The 14,789-nt window shown below is 45.4% G+C and overlaps 1 protein-coding gene across 5 annotated transcripts in view; it reads right to left on the bottom strand.

The window, feature by feature from the left end:
* LOC122563302 (protein-methionine sulfoxide oxidase mical3a) overlaps nt 1-14,789 on the bottom strand; it is a 127,435-nt gene that overhangs the window by 22,854 nt on the left and 89,792 nt on the right. For 4 of the 5 annotated variants that reach the window (XM_087973682.1, XM_043717009.2, XM_043717008.2 and 1 more), the window contains exons 24-26: nt 13,324-13,424; nt 9,544-9,648; nt 6,924-7,017 (exon numbers count right to left, since the gene is read on the bottom strand). In XM_087973682.1, coding sequence (XP_087829808.1) covers nt 6,924-7,017; nt 9,544-9,648; nt 13,324-13,424 — 300 coding nt within the window. The remainder of the gene's footprint in view (nt 1-6,923; nt 7,018-9,543; nt 9,649-13,323; nt 13,425-14,789) is intronic. The other variant, XM_043717013.2, reaches the window with a different exon arrangement.

Raw genomic sequence — 14,789 nt, 5'->3', positions numbered from 1 at the left:
TTCCACTGATTGAGTCATCCTAGGATAAGATCCTGAAGTCAGCACCAATTAAATTACACAAATACATCCCAACCAGCATGAACAAAGAGCAGCATTGGATATTTCACATCACGTGCTTAATAGCTGCTATTTCTGAGGTAAAACACACAAAGCAAAATACAGGTCACATGACTATTACTCATCGGTTATTTAAAAATATTGGAGATTCTTAAAAATAGCTGTTGACCAGTTGGAGTGACAATGATAATTGTTTTTCTCCAAACAGTCACCCTCTTTTCATCATAAATAATAATTTGAAAGCACAACTATTTGCAACTGTAAGTTATCCATGGTCAACAGCAATATATACCATTCACTAACAAACTCTATTAATTTGAGTCAGTCCCACTTCTATCATCCTCTGCAAATGATATGCAATGTCCTCTATGAATTGGGCAGGTCTTGTAGTGGTACACATTGTCATTGAGAGTTCATCAGGAACTTTGTCAGTCCTGGGATGAGGTTCTGTATGTGGACAGCAGTGTTTCCCTGCCAAGTGTTACTACTGAGGTAAAAACAATGACTGCAGATGCTGGAAACCAGATTCTGGATTAGTGGTGCTGGAAGAGCACAGCAGTTCAGGCAGCATCCGAGGAGCTTTGAAATCGACGTTTCGGGCAAAAGCCCTTCATCAGGAATAAAGGCAGAGAGCCTGGAGCGTGGAGAGATAAGCTAGAGGAGGGTGGGGAGAAAGTAGCATAGCGTACAATGGGTGAGTGGGGCGGGGGGGGGGGGGGGAATGAAGGTGATAGGTCAGGGAGGAGAGGGTGGAGTGGATAGGTGGAAAAGGAGATAGACAGGTAGGACAAGTCCGGACAAGTCATGGGGAAAGTGCTGAGCTGCAAGTTTAGAACTAGGGTGAGGTGGGGGAAGGGGAAATGAGGAAACTGGTGAAGTCCACATTGATGCTCTGGGGTTGAAGTGTTCCGAGGCAGAAGATGAGGCGTTCTTCCTCCAGGCGTCTGGTGGTGAGGGCCCCATGGCCTAACATTTCAACTCCCCCTCCCACTCTGCCGAGGACATGGAGGTCCTGGGCCTCCTTCACCGCCGCTCCCTCAAGTTCTAAACTTGCAGCTCAGCACTTTCCCCATGACTTGTCTGGACTTGTCCTACCTGCCTAGCTCCTTTTCCACCTATCCACTCCACCCTCTCCTCCCTGACCTATCACCTTCATCCCCTCCCCCACTCACCCATCGTACTCTCTGCTACTTTCTCCCCACCCCCACCCTCCTCTAGCTTATCTCTCCACGCTCCAGGCTCAATGCCTTTATTCCTGATGAAGGGCTTTTGCCCGAAACGTCGATTTCAAAGCTCCTTGGATGCTGCCTGAACTGCTGTGCTCTTCCAGCACCACTAATCCAGAAAGTGTTACTACTGATCCATCGTCCTCATTGAGAAACAGTGGACTAATGGTTCTGATGGTTGTACTGCATTCTGTGCAGTTGGTGACACATCTTCTTCCAGCCATCTACAGTGAAGGAGCAGCTGTCCTAGTTGTATGTATATACCTATAGTTACAATAGTATAGACAATAATATCATTCATGTTCACTGAGTGGGAGCAAGGTTATAACTGTTCTACACAGGCACCAAGTTGTCATGTGGACTGCCCCTTGTTCAGGGCATTAAATGTTTGTGCTCTGACTGACTCTCCAATGCTAAAGTCTGGTCATGAGCTAGTGGCTTTATCAAAGTGAAATTTAGCTTATTTTGGTTTGCTGATGTAGTCCTTAACCTCATTGCTGATGTTTGGCCAGTGCAGCACTCAGGTAAGGTGCACTTCCTTAGAGACAAAAGGACTGCAGATGCTGGAATCCAAGGTAGACAGGCAGGAGGCTGGAAGAACACAGCAAGCCCGGCTGCATCAGGAGGTGGAGAAGTCAATGTTTCAGATGTAACCCTTGACAGTTATGTGGATACACGTCAGCATCTTTTTGTCTTAACTCCTTAGAGATGATGAGTCCAAGATGCCATCTTGAGCTGTCACTTCATCTAGAGTCATACAGGTGTACAGCATGGAAACAGACCCTTCGGTCCAACCCGTCCATGCCGACCAGATATCCCAACCCAATCTAGTCCCACCTGCCAGCACCCGGCCCATATCCCTCCAAACCCTTCATATTCATATACCCATCCAGATGCCTTTTAAATGTTGCAATTGTACGAGCTTCCATCACTTCCTCTGGCAGTTCATTCCATACATGTACCACCCTCTGCGTGACAAAGTTGCCCCTTAGGTCTCTTTTATATCTTTCCCCTCTCACCCTAAACCTATGCCCTTTAGTCTCCCCCACCCCAGAGAAAAGACTGTGTCTATTTATCCTTTCCATGCCCTTCATAATTTTGTAAACCTCTATAAGGTCACCCCACAGCCTCTGATGCTCCAGGGAAGACAGCCCCAGCCTATTCAGCCTCTCCCTTAGCTCAAATCCTCCAACCCTGGCAACATCCTTGTAAATCTTTTCTGAACCCTTTCAAGTTTCCAATAGGAAGGAGACCAGAATTGCACACAATATTCTAACAGTGGCCTAACCAATGTCCTGTACAGCCGCAACATGACCTCCCAACTCCTGTAGTCAATACGCTGACCGATAAAGGAAAGCACACCAAACACCTTCTTCACTATCCTGTCTACCTGCGATTCCACTTTCAAGGAGCTATGAACCTGCACTCCAAGGTCTCTTTGTTCAGCAACACTCCCTAGGACCTTACCATTAAATATATAAGTCCTGCTAAGATTTGCTTTCCCAAAATGCAGCACCTCAAATTTATCTGAATTAAACTCTATTTGCCACTTCTCAGCCCATTGGCCCATCTGGTCCAGATCCTGTTGTAATCTGAGGTAACCCTCTTCGCTGTCCACTACACCTCCAATTTTGGTGTCATCTGCAAATTTACTAACTGTACCTCTTATGCTCACATCCAAATCATTTATGTAAATGAAAAAAAGTAGTGGACCCAGCACTGATCCTTGTGGCACTCCACTGGTCACAGGCCTCCAGTCTGAAAACCAACCCTCCACCACCACCCCCTGTCTTCTACCTTTGAGCTCTGTCTGTCCAATACTCCCCTATATACCAGGTCTGTCCTAAAGACTTCCAGCCCATCCTTTCATTACTATATTCCAGCAACATTTGCAGAGTTGCATCAAATTGCTTGATTCGAGCAAGTCTTTCAGATGCCGTGTCTCTGCTGGGTGAAAATTTCCAAATCAAGTCGGGTTGTTGCTTTTCATTGATTCTGAAAGATTTCACACTCCACCCTAGCATTCTCAACTTTTCTCACAGCGGGTGCTGCTCCCCACAGCTTCTCAGCAATGCACATCTGTTTCTCTTGTTAATTTGTCGTGTACAGATAATATCTCTGCAAAACAAACAATGTCACTTTGCAGATTCTTTGACTGAATAGATGTAGCCCTGAGGAACATGCTTTGAAATGGCTTGAGGTTGGACTCTACTGTCACTTCGAGGAGAAAGTGAGGTCTGCAGATGCTGTAGATCAGAGCTGAAAATGTGTTGCTGGAAAAGCGCAGCAGGTCAGGCAGCATCCAAGGAGCAGGAGAATCGACGTTTCGGGCATAAGCCCTTCTTCAGGAATAAGCCCTTTCCTGAAGAAGGGCTTATGCCCGAAACGTCGATTCTCCTGCTCCTTGGATGCTGCCTGACCTGCTGCGCTTTTCCAGCAACACATTTTCAGCTCTACTGTCACTTCATCTGTCTCAAATCGGTATGATTGATATGCTTACAAACAGTGGCAATAATTGGTCCACAGCGTTGGTACATTTACATTAAATGCAATCAGTTGTCCTTGCTGTATACGTGTTGCTCCAAGTTCTGTCTCACTGGAATCACACTGCAGGGTAACATCACCATTGACATCACAGTACCCTCAGCCCTGCTGTCGTTGTTACTTGTTATTTGTTTCTAGTAAAGTCTTCTTCTGTTCCTCGATACACCGAGCTTTCTGGAGGTTCGCACCCTGGTCATGAATAATGCAAACACTTTGCTACATTGTTCTCAAAATCAATGAAAGGTTCGACTGTGTTCACATCTGTCGGTTGCTGCATCTGTGCTACAGCTCTCATTTTGCCAGGACCTGGGCAAAGCCATTTTGCGGTCAGTACATACCCTATGTTCTCAACTTCAAGCACCTTCAATTGTATTATCTCCTTGTTCAGCTTCAGGTTTCATTTGGTGAGTTCTCTGTCGCAGTTGCACCCGATAGTTGTTGTGGTCTGTGATGGCTTCTTCCATTGTGTCTCCACCTTCATAGACAAGCAGATCGTTATCATGGTCTGCATTCATCCCATTGTTTTGGGCTCCCAGCTTCATTCGTTCCCTTGGAATAAGTATCACTCCATCATATAACCTGAACCTTACCTTTGTATGCACCTGCAAAGCTCATAAATGTTGCACAATTAGCACCGATGTCCACTTAATCGTTGAATCTCTACAGTGTGGGAGCAGGCCATTCGGCCAATCAAGTCAACACCAACCCTCCATGGAGCATCCCACCCTGTAACCCTGCATTTCCCATGGCTAACCAACCCAGCCTGCGCATTCCTGGAGGAACCCACACAGACACAAGGAGAATGTGAAATTCCACACAGACAGTCGTCTGAGGGTGGAATCGAACCAGGGTCCCTGGCGCTGTGAGGCAGCAGCGCTAACCATTGAGCCACCATGCCACCCTATACTTCACATTTACTTGATAATCATTCTAACAGTCACACCCCATTGGTTGCCTTTAGACCTGAGGATGCCTACCTGTTGTGTAGTGCAGGGTGATTCATTTGAACCGTTGGCTGACATCTCTCCAGCAGCCATTTTCATTAGCTTGTTTTGCCTCTTTGTAGCTAAAACACTTACATGTGAAGTTATCACCTTCTTGCAGGTTAGAGCACTGTTTCCTCTACAATGGACATGCTTTCATTTCTTTTGTGTGCTGTCCTCTGCAATATTGTCCTCTTGCCTTCAACTGTCTGCTGGCCCGGTGTGAACATTATTTCCTTTTCTTTTCAATATGTTGTTCTCATTGGGCCTAGAATGTCTTGCGATATAATGCAAAGCCTTACCTACACTTCCATTAATACTGTCATTGTTGTGGTTCTGTTTGCCGAGCTGGGAATTTGTGTTGCAGACGTTTCGTCCCCTGTCTAGGTGACATCCTCAGTGCTTGGGAGCCTCCTGTGAAGTGCTTCTGTGATCTTTCCTCCGGCATTTGTAGTGGTTTGTATCTACCGCTTCCGGTTGGTCAGTTCCAGCTGTCCGCTGCAGTGGCCGGTATATTGGGTCCAGGTCGATGTATTTGTTGATAGAATCTGTGAATGAGTGCCATGCCTCTAGGAATTCCCTGGCTGTTCTCTGTTTGGCTTGTCCTATAATAGTAGTGTAGTCCCAGTTGGACTCATGTTGCTTGTCATCTGCGTGTGTGGCTACTAAGGATAGCTGGTGGTGTCGTTTCATGGCTAGTTGGTGTTCATGGATACGGATCATTAGCTGTCTTCCTGTTTGTCCAATGTAGTGTTTTGTACAGTCCTTGCATGGGATTTTGTACACTACGTTGGTTTTGCTCATGCTGAGTATCGGGTCCTTCGTCCTGGTGAGTTGTTGAGTGGCCACTGCAGCGGACAGCTGGAACTGACAACCGGAAGCGGCAGATTCAAACCACTACAAATGCCGGAGGAAACATCACAGAAGCGCTTCACAGGAGGCTCCCAAGCACTGAGGATGTCACCTAGACAGGGGACGAAACGTCTGCAACACAAATTTCCAGCTCGGCGAACAGAACCACAACAACGAGCACCCGAGCTACAAATCTTCTCACAAACTTTGAACTGTCAGTGTTTTAACCCATGTTGACAGCTGACTTGAGAATGAAGTGCCTCCTGTCTCAGTAGACGTGCTCTCACAGCTGGATCCAGGATAATCCTATCTCTGATGAGATCATCTTTCCATTATCCAAACTCTCGGGATTCTGTTCAATGTGTCAGTGCCGTCACTATCTGATCAACAGTTTCCCTTCTCCTTGAGTTGTGATGTTGAATACAAGTACTTTCATCAGTAGCATTAATATAGTGTTAAAGTATATCTTCAAAATCTTGCCTGTCTAGGTTCTCTGCTCTTCAGTGAAATCTTCAAGTTGAAGAATGCTTTCCCCTCCACTGTCAAAAGGGTTGCTCTTCTTAATTGCACAGTCTTATTAGTTAACTTTGTAGCTATTTTAGAGTTCTGCCACAGACAGTGGTAAACATGCTATTTCAATCTCATGACTCCTTTTAGTTCCACAGCAGCTGGGAATGGAAAATTCATGACCAATCTGACTCACCCAGCACTTAAGAAGTTGCAGGCTGTGGTTTTAATTCTTTCTTGTGTTTTTGTTCACAGCAGCTGGCTGTCTTCCAGCTCTGAAAACCCGGTCAACCACAGCCACACACTTCCGGCTTTATACTTCTAGTGATGTGCTTGATCGCTACCACAAGCTAAAGTGAAAGCAAGTTCTAGCTGACAAAGAAAAAATTAATATGAAGAGCCAGGTAGTACATTATGTACAGATGCACTTCACAAACAGGAAGTGCTCTAAATAAACACATAGCTTTTGCAAAATGATGTTTCACTTTTGTCTTTGAGACAGGCACCTTTATGTTTTTTGTTATTTATGATCAAATCGACTAAGTGCTTTGAATGTGTAAGTTTTGACAGACTTAATCCTCTCTTTAAGACAGGACAGAGTTTCCACAGAAAGGCATGCCTGGAAAAGGGCCAGATTTCATTGGGATGTTAAATCATGAATGACTTTCAGAACACCAGGGGAAATCCTTATCACATTCCTCACCCAAACACAATCTTATAAGGAGAAGCTGTGTGACTGAATTGTGGCTTTTACCTTTATTATTACGCATTTCCTGCTCAAGGTGAATTCCCCTCTGCTCCAAGTCATGGAACGTCTGTTCAATCTCTTCCAACCGTCTCTGAATCATCTGTGGTACAAAGAGAAAACACTGGGATAACACAGGCTTGGCACCATGAAAACACAGGCTTGACACCATGCAAACACAGGCCCACAGCATGAAAACACTGGCCAACACCAGGTAAACACAAGCTCCCACCATGAAAACACAGGCTTGACACCATGAAAACACAGGGCCCCACACCAGGAAAATACAGGCTCCAATCATGAAAACACAGACCCACACCAGGAAAACACAGGCTTGGCACCAGAAAACACAGGCTTGGCACCAGAAAACACAGACTCACACCAGGAAAACACAGGTTTGACACCATGAATATACAGGCCTACACTTGGAAAACACAGGCTTGACACCATGAAAACACAGGCCTGACACCATGAAAACACAGGCTTGACACCATGAAAATACAGGCCTGACACCATGAAAACACAAGCTTGACAACATGAAAACACAGCCCCACATCATGAAAACACAGGTCCACACCAGGAAAACACAGGACTGACATCAAGAAAACACAGGCCCCAACACCAGTAAAACGCAGGCTCCAATCATGAAAACACAGGCCCACACCAGGAAAACACAGGTTTAACACCATGAAAACACACGTGTGACACCATGAAATCACAGGCTTAATACCATGAAAACACACGCTTGACACCATGAAAACATTGACCCACACCAGGAAAACACAGGCTTGACACCATGAAGTACAGGCTCCAATCATGAAAACATAGGCTTGACACCATGAAAACACAGGTTTGACACCATGAAAACACAGGCCCACATCAGGAAAACACAGGCTTGACACCATGAAAACACAGGTTTGACACCATGAAAACATTGGCCCACACCAGGAAAACACAGGCCCATACCAGGAAAACACAGGCCCCCACCAGGAAAACACAGGCTTCACACTAGGAAACACAGGCTTGACACCATGAATATACAGGCCTTCACTTGGAAAGCACAGGCTTGACACCATGAAACCACATGCACACCACACCAGGAAGTACAGGCTTCAATCATGAAAACACAGGCCCACACCAGGAAAACACAGTCTTGACACCAGAAAACATAGGCTTGGCACCATGAAAACACAGGCTTAACACCATGAAAACACAGGTGTGACACCATGAAAACATTGGCCCACACCAGGAAAACACAGGCTTGACACCATGAAAACACAGGCTTTTCACCAGAAAACACAGGCTTGGTACCATGAAAACACAGGCTTGGCACCATGAAAACACAGGCTTGACACCATGAAAACACAGGCTTGACACCATGAAAACACAGGCCCATACCAGGAAAACACAGGCCCATACCAGGAAAACACAGTCCCCCACCAGGAAAACACAGGCTTCACACTAGGAAACACAGGCTTGACACCATGAATATACAGGCCTACACTTGGAAAGCACAGGCTTGACACCATGAAACCACAGGCACCCCACACCAGGAAGTACAGGCTTCAATCATGAAAACACAGGCCCACACCAGGAAAACACAGTCTTGACACCAGAAAACATAGGCTTGGCACCATGAAAACACAGGCTTAACACCATGAAAACACAGGTGTGACACCATGAAAACATTGGCCCACACCAGGAAAACACAGGCTTGACACCATGAAAACACAGGCTTTTCACCAGAAAACACAGGCTTGGTACCATGAAAACACAGGCTTGGCACCATGAAAACACAGGCTTGACACCATGAAAACACAGGCTTGACACCATGAAAACATTGGCCCACACCAGGAAAACACAGGCTTGACACCATGAAAACACAGGTCCACACCAGGAAAACACAGGCCTGACATCAAGAAAACGCAGGCTTGACACCATGAAAAGACAGTCCCCCACCAGGAAAAGATAGGATCGGCACCATGAAAACATAGGCTCTAAAATGGGGAGACACATGCTGGAGACAAGGAGAAGTGAGGCCAAACTCAGCATGTGGTCTTGGGAGTGTCACATCTCAGGTCTGTCCTTATTCTGTCTCCGTGTAGGGAGGGAAGCAGGCAGAGAAGTGACAGCACAGTAGGTGTTGTCCCTATGTGTAGTCCAAACAGTAGGTGTGAGGAGAGTCTGAAAGGGGGGTAGAGATGAGGATGAGGGTTTGAGTCCATGAAGGGAACCATGGAGCACAGGATCTCAAAGGAATCACTCATCCTGCATGTGGCATGACTCAGCAATGACCTTTGATCAACAGGAAGTCGAACGTAAATAGTAAGGGATTTTGAGCATTAACTTAAACCTGCTCCAGAATCAGTTAAAATAACGTTTTCAAGCTAATGGTGCCAGTAACTGAGACATAATTGATTTAATGGACACAGAATCAAACACAGTGTGATCCAACTGCTGCATGGTCCGACTCCATCATTTTCAACATCAAACCTAATCCTATGTGGGCCCAGGAGGGGACCCTCACCTCTGTTGGTATCAGTGAAATGATTCGATGATGAAGGGGGGCAGCAGTGGGGCAGTCTGGGATAGCCTGGCAATCGAGGACGTAGCTAATATCCAACATTACCTGAGCTTTCGCAAACCTCGCCATTTCTTCCTGTCTCGCACGCCGTTCAAACGTTTTTAGTTTCCACGTTTGCCTCTTTGCTGCAACCTCCTCTGGAGTCAGCTTCTGGGAGAAAGGGAACAATGTCTCTTACAGTTAACCTCAGTTTATACCCCTTTAAGTATTATTTGTGTACAGAAGGTCATCTAACTGATGTGTACCAGATAAAGCCTCACATCAATTACTGTCCACTGCAGGTCAGTCAGCTGGTTAGACATTCCCTGAAAGCACTCTTAGAGTCATAGAGATGTACAGTACTACAGTCAAACTCCCCCATACCGACCAGATATCCCATATAAATCTAGTACCATTTGCCAGCATTTGGCTCATATCCCTCCAAACTCTTCCTATTCATATACCCGTCCAGATGCCTTTTAAATGTTGCAATTGTACCAGCCTCCACCACTTCCTCTGGCAGCTCATTCCATACACGTACCACCCTCTGTGTGAAAAATTTACTCCTTAGGTCCTTTTTAAATCTTTTCCTCTCACCTTAAGCCTATGGCTTCTAGTTTTGGATTCCCTAACCTTGGGAAAAAGACCTTGACAATTCACCCTATCCATGACCCTCATGATTTGATTAAATCTCTATAAGGTCACCCCTCAGCCTTCAATGCTCCAGGGAAAACAGCCCCAGCCTTACCAGCCTCTCCCTATAGTTCAATCTCTCCAACCCTGGCAACATCCTTGTAAATCTTTTCTGAACCCTTTCAAGTTTCAAAACAGCCTTCCTATAGCAGAGAAACCAAAATTGCACACAGTATTCCAAAAGTGGCCTAACCAATATCCTGTACAGCCACAACATGACCATCCATCTCTATACTCAATACACTGACAAATAAAGGAAAGCATACCAAATGCCTTCTTCACTATCCTATCTACCTACGACTCCACTTTCAAGGAACTATGAACCTGCACTCCAAGGTCTCTTTGTTCAGCAACACTCTCCAGGACCTTACCATTAAGTGTATAAGTCCTGCTAAGATTTGCTTTCCCAAAATGCGGCACCTCACATTTATCTGAATTAAACTCCATCTGCCACTCCTCAGCCCTTTGGCCCATCTGGTCAAGATCCCGTTGTAATCTGAGGTAATCTTCCTCACTGTCGACTACACCTCCAATTTTGGTGTCATCTGCAACATTACTAACCACACCTCCTATACTCACAGAGCAAAAGTGAGGACTGCAGATGCTGGAGATTAGAATTGAAAGTGTTGTGCTGGAAAGCACAGCAGGTCTGGCAGCATCTGAGGAGCAGGAAAGTCGATGTTTCAGGCAAAAGCCTTTCTTCAGGACTATATTCACATTTGTATACCAAGTGTAGTCTTGTGGAATCCATGTCTCTCCATTGTCTGACCTGGTGGTCACCTCATATGGCCACATTTGGACAATATCAGCAGGATATATGACCACATTATGTCCAGGTCACCCTGTATACCTCCCACAGGAATTCAATAAGAGCAATTATGAAAATGAAACTCGGCTTGTGTTTCTCCTTCTTAATGCCGAACATGAATTTCCTTCTGTTCAGCTTAACCACTAAGTCAGGAAAATGTGATGTCAGTAAGAGCCAAATGAGACAGAAAAACAACAGGTCGGTAAAGGGACCACAGGTCCTAGCAGACCATAAGACAGCCGTCTCATTAGAGAGAGAGAGAGAGAGAGAGACGACTGGTGGTGGTTTAATCTGGGGGTTGAGAAGGAGAGTTCGTCATGTTAAGCTCAGTGACAGAATTTAACCCATGCTGTTGGCATCACACTGCACTGCAAACCAGCCATCCAACCAACTGAGCTAACCGACCCCTAACAGACAGCAATATAAGATAAAATAAATATCAATTAAAGTAATAATGTAATGAAGTTAAAGTTGATAGTCAGAATGGAAAAGAGCAGTGAGAATCAGCACAGTATAATCTCGCTGAATTGTTGGCAACGTAATGCCAATTGTTATTCAATTTTGAATAGTTGAATGCTGTGACCTTGTGTCCCTTAGCTGATGGAAACTGTGGTTTTATGTAGAATCCTTACAATGAACAGCAGAAGGCACCTGCACCCTGTCAGTCTGGGTAGGATTAAAATGCAGGGTTGGCCGGGAGAGGAGGAGATGGGGGAGTGAACCTTTCTGCATTAGTGTGATTGTCAGCAGTCTGTTTTCCACCATTCCCATTGTATATCTACTGACCTAAATTTTAACTATAACAGCCAGGATTTATTACTAGATTTCAAAGATAGGACTCCAATAACAAAACATTGTAATAAACTACATCATTTGACAGAAAGATCTTCACTGGGCTCAGGGTGTGGAATGCACTGCTTGGAAATCTGGTGGAGGCAGGTTCAATGGAGGCATTCAGAGGGTATTCAGTGATTATCTGTATGGAACAAGAGTACAGGGATATAGAGAAAAGGCAGGAGATTGGCACTAGGAGAGGAGCAGGCACAATGGGCTGAATGGCCACCTTCTACACCATAAGAATTCTGGTGCTTCACAGGATTGAAGGCTCACTATTTTAACCTAAACTTGCACAGTGGACTAACTCTCCACTGAGGTCACCGCGGTAATGTTTAACAGTACACAAACACAGTATTACTCTGGATTCCTGAAATTCCCTCTTGTGCAGTTTGGTTAGAATTGCCTCCAACATTAGGCCCGAATATGCAGCTTTGATGGAAATTTGAGAAAGAGAAGTCATCATCTCTCAGATGAACATTCACTTGTGTTAACTCAATCCAAAACCTAAGGTCAACCCACATCCCTGGTGCTGTGAGGCAGCAGTGCTAACCACTGAGCCACCGAGCCATCACCAGATGGAAATGCAGTTAGGTATAATTACAACACTTAAAAGGCATTTGGATGGGTACATTAATAGGTAGGGGCATGGACCAAGTGCTAACAAATGGGACTAGATTAATTTAGGATATTTAGTAGGCATGGACGAGTTGGACTGAAGGGTCTATTTCTGCGCTGACCATCTCTATGATTCTATAACTCTAAGTGTGGAACTAGGCTTTTCAGACAATAGGTTTATTGACAGAATGCAGCGTTATATATACCTGTTTCCTACCTCCCCAAGATTCCTCTTCACTATTTTAATCAATCTTTATAGATGTGTTATAAGACAGCTCCATTGTAACACAACCTGAAAAATAACTTAAGCCAGGACTTTCTGGCCCAGAGACAGGGATACCAATCTCTTGTAACTAGTGTTAAGAGAATCTCTACAGCTTGGGAACAGGCCAATCAGCCCATTAAGTTCACACCAACTCTTTGAACAGCATCCCACCCTGACCTTGCATTTCCTCTGGCTAACCCACCTAGCCCGCACATCCCTGGACACTATGGACAATTTAGCACAGCCAATCCACCTAACCTGCACATCCTAGGACTGCGGAAGGAAACTGGAACACCTGGAGGAAGCCCACACAGACATGTGGAGAACATACAAACTCCATACAGACAGTTGCCAGATGGTAGAATCGAACCGGAGTGCTAACCACTCAGTCACCATGCTGCCCCTTTCTAGGTTTGTTTATTAATCAAACTGTTCAGATATATTACATTGCAGAGATGTTATTACATATCTCTATGCAGGTGGCACTTGAACTGGGGTCTCCTGGCTCAGACACTACCCACTGTGTCACAACAGCACTAAAAAGCACTCTCGGTACGTTATGAAGTAATGCTAATCACCAATGCATCTTAACCATAGAATTAACATGCAACTAGCAACTTGTACTCACAGTTTTGATTGGCTCAGTATTAGATTTCATCTCATCTTCGCTAAGGGACTCATCTTCATCATCATCCGATTGTTCATCGCCACTCAAATTGCACGATTTTACTGGATAACATAAACACAGAAGCATACCATCAGATACCTGACTCCGTGTGAGATGAAGCACATTACAGTTGATCCTCAATGTGAGCCAAGTTGGATCAAGATTTGAGGCATTTCGACTCACCCTCTGAGTACATTCAAGAAATGATCAACGAAGGGATATTGGCGCTAAAGCAGAAGTTGCTGGAGAAACACATCAGGTTTGGTAGAGAGAAAGCAGAGTCAATATTCCAGGTCCAGTGACCCTTCATCAGAACTGGCTATAATTGGGAAAAGTGGGTCTATAGACTGAAGATAGGGTTAGTGGGTGATAGGTGAAAGAATAAATGATAGGTGGAGACACAGCCCAGAGAGAGAGGTGGAGAACAGCAGTCGGCCAGACAAAGGAATGAATAGTGGTAACCAGGGAGAGACAAAAGCTGCTAATGTGGACCATCAGGGGGTTAGAACGGATTGGCTATGCTGAAAGCAACTGATATGTGATGACAGGGCCTGGAATGTGGGGGTGGGGAAAGGACATGGGAGAAGGTGCTCAAACCCGAACATTATTGAACTTGATATTGAGTCCTGAAGGTTGGAGGACTCCCAAGTGGAAAATTCTTTCAGCTTCTGCTAAGCTTCACTGGAGCACTGCAGCAAGCCTGAGACAGAGATGTTGGCCAGGGAACATGGTCTGCTAAAATGACCCTGAGCTTCCAGCTTCCTGCCACTTCAACGCATCACCCTATTCCCTGGCCAACATCTCTGTCTCGGGTTTGCTGCAGTGCTTCAGGGTTGCTCAGTGTAAGCTGGAGGAACAGCATCTCATTTTCCACATGGGGACCCTTCAGGACCCAATATCAAGTTCAATTACTTCAGGGTCTGAGCACCTTTTCCCATATCCTTTCCCCATCCCAAACCCTCAGGCCCTGTCATCACATGGGCTGCTTTCAGCACAGCCAATCCGTTCTCACCCTCTGATGGTCCACATTAGCAGCTTTCCTTTCTCCCTGTCTCACCATTCTGCATCCCTTTGTCATCCCAACTGCTGCTTTCTCTCTCTCTCTCTCTCTGGGCACCATCGCCACCTGTCGCTTATTCCTCCCCCTCCCATGCCCCCATCTTCAGTATACATAACAACCTTTTCCCACCTATAATCAGCTCTGAAGAAAAGTTGCTGGAACCTGAAACATTGACTGCTTTCTCCCCATAGATGCTACCAGAGCTGCTGAGTTTCTCCAGCAATTTGTTTTTGGTTCATATTTCCAACATATTGGCATTGTGTGGGTAGGGGTGAAATTCAAAGACTACCCATTATCTTGTTGAAAAGTGGAACAGGCCAATAGGCCAACTCTAGTTCTTATACACTTTCCAAATAGGGGCATTACA

Source organism: Chiloscyllium plagiosum, unplaced genomic scaffold (genome assembly GCF_037043375.1).
Source record: "Chiloscyllium plagiosum isolate Xiang-an unplaced genomic scaffold, Cpla_swu_hap1 HiC_scaffold_26, whole genome shotgun sequence".
NCBI lineage: Eukaryota > Metazoa > Chordata > Chondrichthyes > Orectolobiformes > Hemiscylliidae > Chiloscyllium > Chiloscyllium plagiosum.
This window is presented reverse-complemented; position numbering and strand designations above follow the sequence as displayed.